This window comes from Balaenoptera acutorostrata, chromosome 13 (assembly GCF_949987535.1).
Source record: "Balaenoptera acutorostrata chromosome 13, mBalAcu1.1, whole genome shotgun sequence".
Taxonomy (NCBI): domain Eukaryota; kingdom Metazoa; phylum Chordata; class Mammalia; order Artiodactyla; family Balaenopteridae; genus Balaenoptera; species Balaenoptera acutorostrata.
In genome coordinates this window covers 52,677,176-52,694,430 of record NC_080076.1, presented here as the reverse complement: position 1 = coordinate 52,694,430, position 17,255 = coordinate 52,677,176, and the positions used below count along the sequence as shown (strand labels likewise).

General features: G+C 45.1%; 1 protein-coding gene across 5 annotated transcripts in view; it reads left to right on the top strand.

Annotated features, from left to right (window-relative positions):
* LAMA3 (laminin subunit alpha 3) overlaps positions 1-17,255 on the top strand; it is a 241,800-nt gene that overhangs the window by 93,489 nt on the left and 131,056 nt on the right. For 3 of the 5 annotated variants that reach the window (XM_057527324.1, XM_057527326.1, XM_057527328.1), the window contains exons 13-19: positions 6,539-6,676; positions 9,434-9,480; positions 10,422-10,521; positions 11,225-11,277; positions 11,489-11,594; positions 12,340-12,439; positions 15,665-15,821. In XM_057527324.1, coding sequence (XP_057383307.1) covers positions 6,539-6,676; positions 9,434-9,480; positions 10,422-10,521; positions 11,225-11,277; positions 11,489-11,594; positions 12,340-12,439; positions 15,665-15,821 — 701 coding nt within the window. Of the gene's footprint in view, positions 1-3,193; positions 6,506-6,538; positions 6,677-9,433; positions 9,481-10,421; positions 10,522-11,224; positions 11,278-11,488; positions 11,595-12,339; positions 12,440-15,664; positions 15,822-17,255 lie in introns of those variants that run through there. The other 2 variants (XM_057527325.1, XM_057527329.1) reach the window with 2 other exon arrangements.

Here is a 17,255-nt window from a genome sequence, read left to right as displayed (position 1 = left end):
GTCAAGCCCAGACTCCTGCCATGCAGCTCAGGGACAGGGGGACTGCGGTCCTTCTGCCTCCATGGCCATCCAAGGCCCCCAGGAAGCCAGCCAGGGCACAGCAGCAGAAATGCTCAGCCTTTCTAATCTTTTTTTTTTTTTTTTTTTTTTTTTTAAATTTATTTTTGGCTGTGTTGGGTCTTCGCTGCTGCACGCGGGCTTTCTCTAGTTGTGGCGAGCGGGGGCCACTCTTCGTTGCAGTGCATGGGCTTCTCATTGCAGTGGCCTCTCATTGCGGAGCACGGGCTCTAGGGTTGCGGGCTTCAGTAGCTGTGGCGTGCAGGCTCAGTAGTTGTGGCTCACGGGCTCTAGAGCGCAGGCTCAGTAGTTGCAGCACACGGGCTTAGTTGCTCCGCGGCATGTGGGATCTTCCCAGACCAGGGATCAAACTGGTGTCCCCTGCATTGGCAGGCGGATTTCCAACGACTGCGCCACCAGGGAAGCCCCAGCCTATTCAAGTAGTTATTTGCAAAACCCGATTGGCATCCAGAGCCCAGCTCCAGGAGAATCTGGGAAGTGCTGTTTCTAGCTTCCAGCCTCTGAGCACAGCAGGAGGGTAGCATCAGTACGGAGGCATGTCACCCATAAGGGCGGCCACACTAAGGAGCTGGGAGAGTGGGGCAGGAGCAGGAAGGTCCCTCCCCGAAGCAGGAGACAAAGTGGCAAAGAACAGGGTTCGCACTAGCTGTCAACTTGGGCAAGTTGTTACCCCCTCTGTTCCTCAGTTTCCTGGTAATAGTGCCCGCCCTGTGACATGTTGTGTGGGTTACGTGTGTACTGATGTGTAAAATTCTTAGAGCCCGGGAAGCACTCACCTGTACGGTAGCTGCTATTCCTTTAACCCTCCTTTCTCTGCCTCATACTTCCCTCTACATCATTTTAAGAGCCTGTAGCCTCAATCCTGGTTGATCTCCCTGTTCGCATAGATGTCTTTGTGCCATATCCCGAGCCCTTCTTTTTCCTCCTGATCCCCTGACGTGTCCTGGACCTCTATCCTCTGCCCCACTTCTCAGCCTTTGCCTCTCGGGCCACAGAAGCTCTCGGCAGTCCCTGCCCAGAGATTTAGGTCACCTGGCAGGTGGAAGGGTAAGGAAAGGAAGGGGTATCTTTTGTTTTTCTGCCTTGACTTCAACCAGAGAAGTTCAGTATTAGAATTTGGAATGCCCAGTGCATTTCCTGTGGAAACCTCAGTACAGGTGATGCTTATGTTGGAGTTGTATGAATCGTACTAGAGGCAGATTCAGTGCCGAGCTGGCGCTATGGTCTAGTGTGGTCACCTTGTCCTTGTACATATATTGTTTCTGTTGAAAGACGTCCCAAATAATGAAGTTTTGGAACACGAGTTGGGGGTGCTTGCATTTCTATTTTAAGCTGGAGGCACTGAATCTCTCATTGACCAAATGAAGAAGAACTAGCAGGAGGGAGACGGGATGGAGGCCTTCCATTTCAGGGTCCACTAGGGGCCAAGTCTAGAGGGACTTATGTGGGGAGCGGGCAAGGTTAAGAGTAGTGAAAACGAGGTCTGTCGGACAAAAGCAGGAGGAGAAGATTCAGGGCAGCCTCATTCCTGGCGGGGTGTAGAGCTGTGCCCTAAAGTTTGTTCTTCCAGATTTGAACCATCAGGCTCTGGAAGCGTTTGGGATGCTCCTACATTCTGTCAGCAATGGTCTCCCTTCTCTAGTGCTTGCTTTTTCTAACAGCTTTTGTGATCTTTTAATTTTTTTCCTCGGGGGCAGCGTTGAAGCCAGTGGCTGACGCCCAGACATGCTGAAATCTGAATCCGGTCTAGCATCAAGGTCTGACCCAGTATTTTGTGATCTTTCTTAGATGAAGTTGATTGCTTGGCCCATGGAATTTTAGAATCAAACCAGTGTGGCCCCAAATGCTACATCAGATGGTCCGGTATATTCTAGCCAAAAAATGTTTGTGTGGCTTTGCTCTATATTGCTTTAAAAATTTAAAAAGTCTTCTTAAAAAGAAGTCTAAAACCCTCCTCAATTGCGCTTTCCAACTGCAGTCCAGCGTTTATGTTTTGCATTAACTTAATTTACTCCAGACTTTAAGCACAAGGCTATCTCCTTCTCAGTTTGTTTTTGACTCACTCAAGTGCCCTGCAGTTTTTTCTTGTAGCTGAAAGTCAAATCGTAGATGTGAGGCCACATAGAGAGTTGTCTCTGTGTATTTCAGTTTCACGTTTGTGTTGACGTCTGACTCAGCTCTTTATCTGCAACCACAGAACACACCGCGACTCTCTGGGAACTTGGTCCTTTGGGGGTTTACTGTTCCCTTTTCCTCCTCTCCGTCCGTCGTCATTCCTGCCTTCCTGACCTTCTTCATTTTTCTCTTCCTCTTCTTTCCTTCCTCCTCCCTCTTTTTTTTTTCTGGTGCGGTTTGCTAAGTAGCAACTAGTCAGCACTTAGAACATAGGCCAGGAGTGTGGGAGTGTGGAGACGGCGGTCCTCCCATGACTTGGCACTGAAGGCACTCAAAGTGCAGCTGCCCCCAAACCGCAGTGGCCCAGGGCCCGAACTGTCCCCATTGTTGTTTGCTCTAGTCTTTGGGTTGTAGTTGCAGACTTTTCCTTAGAAAAGTCCTGGCAACATATGTTAGCAGTGCAGGATTAACCTCCTTCTGCATGTCAGCATATTCTCATGAATCCGACAAACTGGCCCCGGGAAGAAGCCAAAGGCACCGGCAGATGGCAGAAGGCACAGCAGGGGAAAGTTTCTGGCCTGGGATGCTCCCGGGAGAGCCCTCCCGGCCTTTCCAAGGGAGAAAACAAAATCCATAGGGCTGGGCCAAGTTCTGTGCAATTTTGCTTTGAACTGGCCCTTTGCTTTGTAATTCAACGTGTATCTAGGAGAACATTGAGGTGATTGGAAGAAGCCTTGGGATTTTCTGTAGATCTGATCTTCTCTCAGCCCAGTTAGCCAGAGAAGTGGAGGGTGCTAAGTCTTGTGGAACTGAAATGTTGGCTTTGCGGCTCTGAGTGAAGAGCGCCAAAGAAGGCGCCAGCCTGCTTTTCCAACAGAAGGAAAAGCTCTAAAATCACGCGTGACGAGAGCACCCCTGAAACAATAAGGAGCTCTGTTTCCCTTGCAATTTCTGTGTTGTCTAGTACTGTCGCCTCACTTTGTGAGCTTATTCACTGCAGGGGAAGAAGCTGGCATCCCTCAGAGCAATCCCTCTCACAGCAGCGCTGCAAGAGTCAAGGAGAGAATGCACGTCAGTAGAACTACAGGGCTGGACCTGGAAGGGCATTTCAATAGCTGCTTATCCCTTCATTTAACAAACATCAGTTTGGCATGTACTAGGGACCAGGACTTTGCTTGATGCTGGAAGATTTGGGGGGAGCACAGCAGACAAGCTCCCTGATTCCCTGGACCTTTATTATCTTTTTTTTTTTTTTAATACTCTTTGGGAATAAAAGTGTCTTAAAGCAAAAGCACAGTGAGGAGCAGACGAGAAGAAAATCCTCCAGAAACTCCGAAGGACCTGGCTCAAAACAAAGAGCAGAATTCAAATATTCGTAAAGACTTATAGTATTTCCAAGAGTGAGAAAAGGCTGCCAGTGTTGGGGTTCGGGTTTGGGATCTGACAACTTTCACTGATAGTTGGATTGAAATGCGAAGTGTGATGCCAGATTGAGGAATTCAGGATTTAAAATAATGTACCTGCATTTAAGGCTGCATCTTTGTTTTCGCTTCTGGAGTGTAACCGCGTCTCCTGAGGCTCCCTGGACAACCCCTTTGGCCCTGGGAGTCAGGGTCGGCGTCACCCACGTGATGCTGGCCGGAGCTGCCACCTCTGTGCTCCAGGCTCCTGCTGCTGCTACGCCGACTGCCTGCACGAGTGTTTCCTCTCTGCCTTCACTTTCCTTAAACGAAGAATAGCAGAAAGAACCTGTGTTAGGGTTCTCCAGAGGAACAGAACCCACAGGATATGTGTCTGTATATATAGATAGATGTGGGTATAGATAGATAGATTTATTTTAAGGGCTCGGCTCCCGGATTGCGGGGGCTGACAAGGCTGAAGTCTGTAGGGCAGCAGGCTGGAGACTAGGGAGGAGGTGATGCCGCAGCTGGAGCCCACAGGCCTTCTGGAGGCGGAATTTCTTCTTCCTCTGGGACCTCCCGCTTTTCTCGTAAGGTCTGCAACTGATGGGATGAGGCCCACCCACTTCGTGGAGGGTAACCTGCTTTACTCAAGGTCAGCTGATGTAAATGTTTGTCACGTCTAACAGAACGCCTTTACAGCAGCATCTAGACTGGTGTTGCGCAAACATCTGAGCCCTATAGCCTAGCTGACATGAAAACATTAACCATCACAAAGCCCAAGAACGTTTCCTCAGTAATCTGACCCTGGGGAGGGACTTGATCTCTGCAGACCGGCCTGCGGGGAATATGGGGCCATGAAGGAATGCTGACCTAGACGGCAGAAGAGCTGAGTCCTTGTCCTGCTGTCTGCCAAGCACTGGTTAAGTGGCGCTCGGCCCGTTTCTTCCTCTGTCTTACGTTTAGTTTCTCAACACCATGTCGGTAATGCTCTAGCCCCTGTCCTGGAGTTCTAGCTCCATGTGGTCAGGGAATGTGTGTTTCTCATATTTGCCTCCACCCTGACACCTGGTCACGGGGCCGTAGAACACAATAGGCCTTCAATCAAGGTCTGCTGGATGGATGCATGTAAAATAGGAGGGTGGAAGGATGGTAAATGCTCCTAGGCCTGCCACTTCCTAACTGGGCCTCTCAGAACAAGTCACATAGCCCGTTGAAGTGCCAGGTAACTTGTAAATGAGAAAACGAGCCAAATTCCCTTCCAGCAGTGAGTTTATTTTGTGATTCTAGTGACAACTCGGGTAAACGCTACCACTGTTGTTATCACAGAAGAAAACTGTCAGAGTAACTCACCGCTTCCGGGCCTGGGCTGAGTGCTGTCAAAGAGAATGCAAATGGCATGGTCTTGTCCCTATGGGAGCTCTGTGCTCCAAGGCTTAACGATGTGGGCCTTTACAGATCCTAAGGATGCCTGCAAAGAAATCACTGGAATTGGCACTTTATCTCATCTTTTCTTTCCCAAGGCCTCAACAAGTGTGGAACTTTTGAAACCTTGCAAACCAGGTCGTGTGTGTGTGTGTGTGTGTGTGTGTGTGTGTGTGTGTGTGTGTGTGTATTTTTTTTAACTGCATACACCGAATATAAATTTGGAAGTCAGGAATACTAATGCACTGATTCCCATTAATGCAGCGCGGAATGGTGTACAGAGCACATCCCAAGCACTGGGGGACTCGGATGATCACGATAGTAATGTTAGCAAGAGTGAATGCTCACTGAGCAAGCACTGCACACACTGCCCTTCTTGTCTGTGGCTGCTGATTCTCTAGTGATCTCATGGGACGGGTACTGTCATCAGCTCGTTTCTAGAAGAGGAAACTGAGGCTTGGAGAGGCTAAGCAACGTGCCCGTGATCACACAGCTATTAAGTGGCAGAGCTGTTACTTGAATCTGGATGTGTCTGCCCCAGAGACTGAAGCCCTTTGCTACAGGCTAATTCGGTGACCTTGGACAGACATGTCACTTAACTTTTGAACTTCACTATGTAACCCTGGAATTCAACGAGATAATCTCTCCAGTCCCTTCCAGTTCTTAAGGTGTGAAACCCTCCAGCTCAGGAAATAGTGGGCCATTTCCACCGCTCTCCTCTCCCCAGAAGCAGGTCCTCGCAGAGTGAGTGCTGAGTGAGGCTGAGTAACTGCCACCCTGTGGGAGGTTAGCTGCAGGGACCTGTAGGAACCTGACCCAGTAGGAAGGAGTAGAGAGGGGAATGTCCAGAATCTCTTCTCTCCATCCATGCGTGTTTAGTCACCTGCTTGAGGGGGAGGAAGGGAACCTGGGATGCTTTTCCTGTCTATTCCCAACCCTGCCTGCATCACTTTTTTCATGATTATTCAGTTACACCTGACCTTGAGAAACTAAGTATGAGGAGAGGGGAAAAAGGAGGGGATCACTGTAGGCCAATCTGGACTGGAATGGTTTGCACTTGATCCCCAGTGGGATGTAGAATTAATGTGGCCTCTCCGTTGACTCACATCCCCAATCAGCGGTTCCCTGCGTCTTCCTCTGATGAGCACCATTTCTGAATGCAAGAAGCATCCCCCAAATCCTCATCCACGACCAGCCAATCTTGGTCAGTATGAAATATACAACAGAAAAAACCCAGCATTTACTGATTGCTCAGTATGAGACAGGCATTGGACCCAGCTCCTTCAAGTATTATCTTTATCTAATCCTGGCAACGATCTTATCAAGTAGATGCTAATATTATTCCCATTTAAGAAAGGGGAAACTGAGGCTTAGAGCAATCGAGTGACTTGTTTCAAATTCCATGTCCGATAAGAGGTGGAGCTGGAACTTGCATTTGGGTCTTTCTGGCCCTGCCTCCATACTCTTATCCGGGTCCTGTGCCCTGCTGCCCTGGGTCTTACTGAGGTCTTTCCATCCAGCCTGCCAGTGTTCAGCCCTTGGTTCCTACCAGACGCTGTGCAGCCCGGTGACTGGACAGTGCGAGTGTCAGCCGGGGGTCACAGGACAACGGTGTGACAGGTGTCTCTCAGATGCCTCTGATTTCCCCCACTGCCAAGGTAGGGAAGACATCAGAATGCCGGAGGGCGGGTTCCTCTCTGAAGTGTGTGCGGGCAGCTTCCCAAAGAAGCCTGCAGACCCCTGCAGACCCCTGCAGACCCACCACTGGTCACTGCTACACTTTTGACCCTAATCTGCCTGGTTCCTCCCCAATTTGAGTCCATTGAAAACGGGTATACCAGTTATACATCTTAAAAGAAATCTAAAAATGATTTATTCCTAAAATTTTTAAAATTATTTCGTGTGCTATAAATTTGTGTTTCTTCTTTTTCTTTTCTTCTTTTTTTTAAAAAAATATTTATTTGGTTGCACTGGGTCTTAGTTGTGGCTCACGGGCTCCTTAGTTGTGGCATGCATGTGGGATCTAGTTCCCTGACCAGAGATCTAACCCGGGCCCCCTGCACTGGGAGCGTGGAGGCTTAACCACTGCGCCACCAGGGAAGTCCCCGTAAATTTGTGTTTCTTGACTTGCATGTAAATTCTCTGTGTAGCAGTGTGGCAGAGGGGACCCCTTTTCGCTAAGCTGAGCATTCTTGTCCCCCTTCCCAAGGCAAAGTGGCTTCTCTCTGGTCCTGGGTGACGGCACCAATGTGGTTGCCCCGTAATTTCCTGCAGGTGTTCTCACAGGTCCCCCTGCAGGCAGGCAGAGCAGGGCTTTTCTGGGGTTCTGCTCCCCTCTCTTGCCTGCCACTGGCCTCCTGGGGGATGGTGTCATCACACATCAGCCCAGGTGTGAGGGGCCGGGGAGTGGGGTGGACCAGAGTCTATTCAGTTTGGAAAGAGTGAGCCAAGGATTGAAACACTGTCCTGGGTCGGTCCTCATGCCTGCAGTGATATGAGAGATGAGAGTGTGCCGGGCTCGGTGACTCAGGGCACAGACCAAAGATGCCCAGGAATCTCCTTGTGCCCCCGGAGTGTGCAGGCCCCAGTGGCAAGTAGCTCCTGACTGCTGCTTTCAGAGACCCTTTCTCTGTTGAGAAGCGGGTGTTTGTGAAAGGCTGACCCGGACTTTGCGTCAGGAGACTGTGGTTTTCTCAGACCCCTTCCTGCTCCTGATGGCGCTTGGAGCCTGGCACGCGGAACCATCTGAAGACAGGGCTGCAGCTCCAACTTGATTCCCCAGAACCTCGCTGACCAGAATCCTCAAGAGACCAGGCTTTCTTGCCAGTGGCAACAGTAGCCAGCAGTCAGAGGGAACTGCTCCCTTGGGAGAAGGCCTGGAGGTCCCTGGAGAGGGAGGCTGTCCCAGGCTGGGTGTCCTCACCTCCCCGGGGTCAGGAGTGGAAGGAAGTGCTGAGCAGTGGGCAGAGGGGCTGGGCAGCCAGGACAAGTTCCCTGGAGCTGGATGGGGCCGCTGGGCAGCTTGGGGAGGAGCCAAGGGCTGGGTGGGGCCAGACTGGAAAGCAACAAGGAGCTGGAAGGTTGTGTTGGCTTGTTACCGAAGAATTCAGGAGCAGTAAAAAAGGAAGAGACAGAGGGCTTCCCTGGTGGCGCAGTGGTTAAGAATCTGCCTGCCAATGCAGGGGACAGGGGTTCAAGCCCTGGTCCGGGAAGATCCCACATGCCGTGGAGCAACTAAGCCCGTGCGCCACAACTACTGAGCCTGCGCTCTAGAGCCTGTGAGCCACAACTACTGAGCCCGCGAGCCACAACTACTGAAACCCGCATGCCTAAAGCCCATGCTCTGCACCAAGAGAAGCCAACGCAATGAGAAGCCCACGCACCGCAACGAAGAGTAGACCCCACTTGCTGCAACTAGAGAAAGCCCGTGTGCAGCAACGAAGACCTAACTCAGCCAAAAATCAATAAAAAAATTTGTAAAAAGAAAGAAATGGAAGAGACAGACAGAGAATATCATCAAGGGGGAAGTTGAAACAAAGAGAGGAGACAATAAAGGCAGAAAGTCTAGGGAGCAACATGTAAGAAAACAAGATCGTATTATGGGTTTATTTAAATTATTTGAAAAAGCAGGCTCAGGTCAGGCTTACCCAAACTCTCTTCATTTTTATTATTTTTTTATTTATTATTTTGGCCTCACAGCTTGTGGGATGTTAGTTCCTCGACCAGGGATTGAACCCAGGCCCTCGGCAGTGAGAGTGCCGAGTTCTAACCACTGGACCGCCAGGGAGTTCCCTCTTCATTTTTAATGCCATGTGATAGTAATGCTGAGACACTGCAAGACCCTAATTTGTTGACAAGAGATTATTACATTGGGTTTGTAATACTATATTGACAAAGGCAAGAAAGCAAATTAATTAATTTTAGAAATAATTTTAATACAGGTGGAGAACAAGGGGGCTGTGATAGTTAAAGAATTGTCTTGAGTCACTAAAAAATATACTTAACAAATTCTGTAACAACTAATTGGACAATTAAAAAATCTCTCGGTACAATACTGCCCTCTTCTGGACAACCCTAACGATGTTCAAAATTCTAGACTCCTTTCCCCAGTCTCCTTTGTTATCAGTTGGAAGTGAACTTTTAGTAGTAGGCAGGGAAGAGAGTTGTTCAGTGGCCAAAGGGGTGATTTGGGGATTAAGGACCATGAAGATTGTTCAAGGTGTCTTCTTCTGAATTACATGCAAAGTCCTTGCCACCCATCTATCAAAAAATACAAATGTAGATGCAGCAGTTTTAAAAACAAGTAAAACTTAAAAAACAAAAATAAAACAAAAAAAACCCTCAAAACATCAAAACAAAGGGACAAACAAACGTTAAAACCCCAGACATTTAAACCACTTCTAAATCATATACAGGCTCCAGCAGTGTCTGTGACCCAGCCGGAACCCTGGACTCCAGTTTGGTAAGTAGAGGATTGTTTAAGGGTTGCGATTCTAACTATTGTTCTGATACTTATTTGAGACCGACACATTTGGGAGCTTCCTGAAATTAAAAGTAAATTAAAATAAGACCTGAGGCCAAATAGCTTGAAGAGACCATTGCTCTTTTTCAAAGTGCATATGTGATATTGTGATTTTCTGCCCAAAACAAAAGAATACGGTTTATTTAAACTTTGAATTGTAGAGTCCTAGCATTACTCTGAGGGCGTTGCCACCCTGGAAACCTGCACATAAGCCTGCCATACATAATTAAAATTAAGAAAATCAGAGGCCAGTACACATTTAATTAAGCTATGTACAAAGTAATTGCAATTTATTTGCTATTACTCCAAGCACAATACCATGGCATTCTCATTCATTTTCTAAGCACTTTAGAAATTATCTGTCTTCTTGGCCTCAGAGCTTGGAGAAGCTGGAACTCCAGGCCCTGGAGGGAAAGGGGAGAGACATTTTGCCTTTTCACTATGGGGCTTCAAGATGTTTAAGCAAGGCAGTGATTCTGGCATATTATAGACACACTTGCAGATAAACATAATTTTCTACTACATCTCAGCATGTTAAATATTCAGATATTTTCCATTAAGATTTATAGTCCATGCTGTAACAGAATCAACAAATAATGACAATGTTATAAATGAGTCGTTAAAATTTTTTTTCTTTTTCTGAATTTTCCAATTTTGCTTTAACCACATATATGGCTTATGTGTATAACAAATAAATAAATAATAAAACAAAATCAACTAGCAGACTGTTGAAATCAACCCAGTACTTTTATTCCGCCTGGATACACTTAATTTACATTTCGTGACCAAAATATATTTCTGTGACAAGCTTTGTTCAGAACACTTGTTTGGAAACCTCTTAATTCTGAGATGTCAAGCATTAGTTTGATTTTCTTTTAAAGGGGCATTGCCGATGCAAGCTTCATGTTGAAAGTCCTACTTGTAGCATCTGCAAACCATTATATTGGAATCTGGCCAAAGAAAACCCCAGTGGATGTTCAGGTGAGGTTTCCTACGAACAATATTTTACTATATTGTAATTTCCTCTTGATTTTCTTTACCTCGGTGACTCAACTCACAAAAGAGCTATTGATTTAATCTGTTCAGTTTGTTTGAAATTCTGTATAAATGTCTTGATTTTTTTTTCCCCCACTTTTGGCAGAACTTCTGTCATTTTCAAAATCTCAGCAAGGGATTTATATCCTGTTTCCATATGCATCATGTTGTTTGAGAAAGCAGCTGCTTGATAAATGGTTTTTCCGCCTTGTTTTTATAATCTACACTTCCCGGTTTAATTTTATTTTCATTTTATGCTTAGATTGAAGCCAGTATAGGAACTTGGAAACACCAAGCTTCAGATGGCTAAGTGGAGTGAATATCTTTTAATAGGGTATATTTTCATGTAAGCATATCAATAATGACCTTGACATTAGAATCATTTAAAAATCCCATGATGTTGTAGCTTTTGTCTTTTATGAGTGGTCATAAACAAACCAGTACTCCTTGTAGGTAGATGGTATTGATCTGGCTGCTGGGTTCTGCTGACCCCAGAAAGCAATTCAGTTTTATGCCTGACTGCTGCAAAGTGGAGTTCTGCTGAAGCATGCTAGAAAGTGATTGTAGTATTGCTGGTGTGTCCTGTTCCCAGAGCCAGAACTGTCCTTTTTTGTAACCTTGGTCCAAGGATGCTCTCTTATCTTCCCAGAATGCCAATGCCATGTGGCGGGAACCGTGAGCGGAATTGGAGAGTGCGGGCAGGTAATGTGGGCCTATTTTTCCTGGGATGCCGGTAGAATATACTAGCAGTTAATTGTGGGGTTTCTGCAGGAGGGTGTTAGTGCCATCTTCATGGAAGTTTTCAGATCCCGGCTACCCTGCTTCATATGACACAATGAGCCAGTTTGAAATCTTGAAGATTAGCAAATTCTGTAATCTCACCAAATGTTGTCACCCGCTCATTGTTCTGCAGTTAGATGGTGACTGTCACTGTAAGTCCCACGTCGGTGGTGATTCCTGTGACACATGCGAAGATGGATATTTTGCTTTGGAAAAGAGCAGTTACTTTGGGTGTCAAGGTAAATCCTTCCAGGGGGTCCTGAGTAAGGCAAAAGGACAAAAGATGGGCAAAGACTGGCAGAGTAAACCTTGCTTCTGAGTTCACTGTCTTCTTGCAGACTTTCTGATGGGATGGGACTGAAAAGATCTGTCCAGGGAAATTGGCCAAACATTGCCTTAAAACTAGAAATAAATTGCAAACAGGGCTGCTTCCACTTTTCTTCTACCAGCACGCTGTTGGTTTAATTATAAAAAATCATAATTGGGATGCGGGGGACCCATAGGGGAGATGTAAATAACATCAAGACTTAGAGATTTTAAAGATAAATTTTGAAATATTAAAAAAGCTCACACAATAATATTGTGTGATAATATTGTGTTAAATAATGAAGTTGCAGGAGCCCCACAAGGCTACTCTGGTATCTTTCAAGCAGCCTCTCCTCAGCACCCAGTGTTTACAGTAGCACTATGCTGTGAAATCGTGTTTAGCTCCTGGGCTGCTGTCGCCTTACATGGGATAACAGTGTTGGAACTGGCCTACAAGTGCACCTCCAACTTTCAAGTGGACTCTTGGGGGGACTTGCTGTCTTACTTTGGGAGGTTCCTACATATTTCAAACACCTGCCAGATGTGAGGTGTGGCAAGGGAAAGAAGGTGCAGCCCTGCAACCCCGGGCTTCCTGATTTCCACTTCTCATAGAGAGAGGGGAAGCCTCCGGCATGGAGATGCTTTGATGGGTGACCGCTGCTGTTTCCCGACTCTCAGGGTGTCAGTGTGACATCGGTGGAGCCGTCACCCCTGTGTGCAGCGGGCCCTCCGGAGTCTGCCGGTGCCGAGAGCACATCGTGGGGAAGACCTGCCATCGGTGAGTCCCCTCCATACTGACGTCGTGAAGGCTCTCAGAGTCCTGTCTGTGCCGGCAGTTCTGGGGCAGAGAGAAGCGGTCCCCAGGTGAGAGGGCCAGTGAAGCTGTACTGTCATTTGCCATCTGGACACTTGTCACTGAGGCCAATTAAAACAGGAGGTAAAGTTGCCCTAAAGACGGTTCCACTTTGTAGATCACAGAGTGGCCTCACTGGAAAGTTCCCAGAGGTGCAAAAAGCCAGCTGGGTGAGACTTGGGCTGGATGCACGAGGTGGGTTCCCACAGCTGAACCTCCATGTGGAAGTCACAGCCTGGAGGAGCCCAGCAGATGCAGCTCCTGCTTCTCCCTTGGGATCCGTGACTGTGGGGGTGGGGGTTAAGACAACTTTAGAAGTGGGAGGAAGTCCCTCATCTCATGCAGAAGCAAATCAAAATGAACGGGAGCAAGGAAGCCAAGTGGAGACTGAGGTCCCAGAGGGACTATAGCAGGTCTGGAGCACACTGCCTCTGTCCTGCCTGTTTAGCAGTTTCTATATTTATCTGAAACCATGATCCATCCGTAATTGTCCATTAGTGGAAGGAAGAAAATTTTTAATATTCTGACTTTAAAAAAAAAATAATATTTATTTATTTTTGCCTGCGTTGGGTCTTCGTTGTGGTGCATGGGCTTCTCACTGAGGTGGCTTCTCTTGTTGCAGAGCATGGGCTCTAGGCACGCGGGCTTCAGTAGTTGTGGCACACAGGCTTAGTTGCTCCGCGGCATGTGGGATCTTCCCAGACCAGGGCTCGAACCCATGTCCCCTGCATTGGCAGGCGGATTCTTAACCACTGAGCCACCAGGGAAACCCTCTGACTTTTAATCATACACTGAAACTCTTGTGAAATGCAACTTCTAAATCTCAAGTACCTTCACTACTTCTGCATTGTCAACAGGTTAATAAAGAGGTCTTTAATATAATCAAGGCAAACCATATGTATTGGGTTGGCCAGAAAGTTCATTTGGATTTTTCTGTAAGATGTTACAGAAAAACATGAACGAACTTTCTGGCCAACCTAGTACTTAGAATGACGCTTCTCTCCTTTTCCTCGATGTTTCCAACATTTGAATTCTCAGGATCAGAGCAGCTCAGCTGTGCTTTCTTCCATTGTTTCTAAATGACAGTAAAAGGGGCCTCATAGTAAAATGTATGTGAAGAAAGGCACGTCTGTAGTTTTGTTTTCCTGCAGATGAGCGAGGTTCACCATAGACCAGAGGAACTTCATAAATTGGCTCAGAAACATTTTCGACCCATGTTTTACCTCTTCCCGCCTTCCTGTTGATAAAGTGAGCTTTCCCCCTACTTAATCAGCATGAGTTTTTTCTCCTTGCAGCTATGTAGGTGATTGGCTAATTTGAGGGTTGAAATAATGCATCAGAATAAATTACCCACTCTGAGGCCAAAATATTGACATTACAGCCAATACATATATATATGGAATTTAGATTATCCTTTGATTTAGTAGTAAGTGATAAATGAAATAAAAGGATAGCACACCAACAACATAGATGCCACAGCACCTTTTTCCAGGTTGATAAATTTTGCGTCTTTTTGTCCTAAATTCCTCCAAATGTTTGTTTACGGTATTATTTGTGTATTTTTAGTTTTTCTTACAAGTTTGGAAAGCATTCACATTCACTTTGTTTTCTAAATAGTTTTTGTGATAACGTAATATGTGTTACATTGTAAAATTTTAATAAGTACCTAAAAGGAAAAAGGCAAAGGAAAATCTTCATTCTGCCGCCCAGAGATAACTCCTTTTAATATTTTTTGTATGTTTTCTAGGCTTTTTCTATGAATAAAAATTAGTATTGTATTTTATCATATAATTTATATCAATTTTTTCACATGATATCATGAACATTTTCCATTGTAATTAAGTAGTGTTCAAAATATTTAATGGTTACATAATATTTAATAATTTCTTTATTTCATAATTGTACATATATTTTGTTTCCAAGTTTTCACTGTTGTAGACATTCTTTTATGTTAATTTTTTTTTTTTTAATTTATTTTTGGCTGCGTTGGGTCTTCTTTGCTGCGCGTGGCCTTTTCTCTAGTTGCTGTTGTCTTCATTGTGGTGTGCGGGCTTCTCATTGAGGTGGCTTCTCTTGTAGTGGAGCACGGGCTCTAGGCATGTGGGCTTCAGTAGTTGTGGTGATGGGCTTAGTTGCTCCACGGCATGTGGAATCTTCCCGGACCAGGGCTCAAACCCATGTCCCTGCATTGGCAGGTGGATTCTTAACCACTGCGCCACCAGGGAAGCCCTATGTTAATTTTTGACCCTATAAAATCATTCTTTAGAATATATTCCCTGAAGTAGAATTTCTATGTCAATGGGAATGAACATTTTTAGGGATCTTCATAAATTACCTCCATAAATTACATTCATAAATTACCTTCATAAGTTGTAAGCATTCCTAATTCTACTTGCAATATAGGAGCATGCCCTTTTATTTCCCTTGACTAATTGGTCTTTATGGCTTTAAATCCACTAACAGCTATTAGCTTGGGACTGGATTGTCAAAATACTCCATTTTGAAGAACTTCAAGTAGTTTGAATATAAAATGTCACACAAGCAATAGAATATTTTTGATCCCTCTCTGTGACCACCATTATCAGACTCTTGAAAGGAATCCATTTATAGGCATATAGTTTAAGAGAAAACAAGACATAGAAAAGTCGTTCTAATGATCAAAATATATATGTATATGTAGAGAAAATGTATCTAACTTGTAAACTTGGCATACGAAGTATTTTATGTCGTGTTCACTGTGATATCTGCAGTGCTTAGCAACAGTGCCTGGCAAAGATATTAATATTTGTGTAATCAGTGAATATGAGTATAAATGAATGAATTTATGGTAAATAGCCCAATTTGACTTTGCTAAATCGTTGGCAACCATTTAAAACATTTTAAAGGGTGCTACCACTATGGGCTGTTCTCAATGCTTTTCTCACTTGACTGCTTGGAACGAGTAGTGTTGGGTGTTTTCTGTGAATGTTTACATGAGCGAAAGCAATAATTTAGAGAAAAAGCAGCCCCCCCCCCTCAATTTGTCCTTATTTAATGTGCTCTGTCAATTTGGTGGGAGTTCTTTCAGTGATAGCTATTGGGATTTAAGGCTATCCAGATTATCAACGAACTTCACTTTCTGTATCCACATTTACATTTTATTTATAAAAGACCTGAAAACAACTACTATTTCCCGGATTTGCATCATATGAGGTATGAGATTGAAGATGGCACTACACCCAATGGAAGAGCGCTTCGGTTTGGATTTGATCCCCTGGAGTTTCCTGAGTTCAGCTGGAGAGGGTATGCTCAGATGACCTTGGTACAGGTGAGCAGCCAGGAGGAAGCAGCCTCCGGGTAAAGCAGCCCATACACTTGCCCACAGCCCTCTCAGCGAGACCCCCAAAAGGTGAACTCTCCCAAAACTAATTCCAGGACTCTTGTTCTTGAGAGGGTAGATGGGGTGCTGGGTAAGGTTGGATTTTAACTGATAAGCATATATATCGATTTCACAGCTTATTGTTGCTTTAATTTGGTCACCAAATCAGAAAATGAAGGGATTAAAGAAAGATGGCGCTTATCTCTGGAGACTTTTTATAAGAAGTTTTCCAGACGAAATTAGGCTATATTTTAACATGAGAGACATTTTTCTTTAAAGCCATTTGTGGAGAATAAAAATGACTTAACTTAATTCCAATAAGGCCTGTGTTGCTGAATTTTGAACAATGCTTTTTTTTACTTTTTATAACTCTGAATTACTATATGAACAGAAACTAAGATAAAGGAGGAGTTTTAGTCATGCTATTTAATTTTTCTTTCCCATATTTCTCCTGTCCTTCAGTCTTCTCTACCGTACCCATCTCTCTTGGTTTTGCCGTGGAATAATTAAGGAATTTACACATTGTCTGTTTACTTTTAGAACTTATACAACATTTATAACTGAACGTTTCTTTATAGTCATTGAGTAGTTTTATCCTCAGAATTTCTCTCTGAGGTTGCTCTCTTCAAGCTGTTTCTCAGTGGAGAAATTCAGAATAAAAGAGGCAAGTTGATGACGATGGTAGCTCAGTATGTGTCCTTAGCAGGTCCAGGACTAGTGCTTGCTATTTCTAAATCAGGCAGCCCTTAGAGAAACAGGGGTGGGGTCACAGTTCCCTAGGAGCCCCGATTGATTCTAACGTTGCTTCTTGCCTGGCAAAGTGCCCCATCTAAGATGCCTTTCGCTAACAGTATCTGGGATCTTAAGACACTCCACTGTTTCCTCCTTCTCCCCAAATACAGCAATTCAGTTTCTTTAGTTCTCTGCTTTTACTTCATTATTCAGAAAAAAGCAGTGCATTCCACTGAGTCATAATAGGATGTGAATGACTAAGCCCAGTCAAGGTATATACCTCCTCACAGGTGTTTGCAGTTTGAAAGAATAGCTGGTTAACACAAAGGAATGAATTTCTAATGGTGGATTTTTCTGTAAGTATTTTTAGTCAGAGGACTTGGGTGGTGTTCCCTGGAATCACCACTTACTTTACTCTGCCCTTAATACATTCTTGCATTTTTATTTTCCAATGTGGAACTAACCCTTAAAGAGGAATTCTGTCAAACTGAGAGGGCCAGTTGGAGTTCCTCAGTGTGGGTCAGCTGCAGCTCCTGCTCCCAGAGCAAAGGATTCTACCCAACGCCAGTCTTTATTGTCATGGATGTCTTGTTCAACAAAAGTCCCCTTCATTTCAACCAAAGGAACTGCAGGAAAGACCTAAAGAACTAC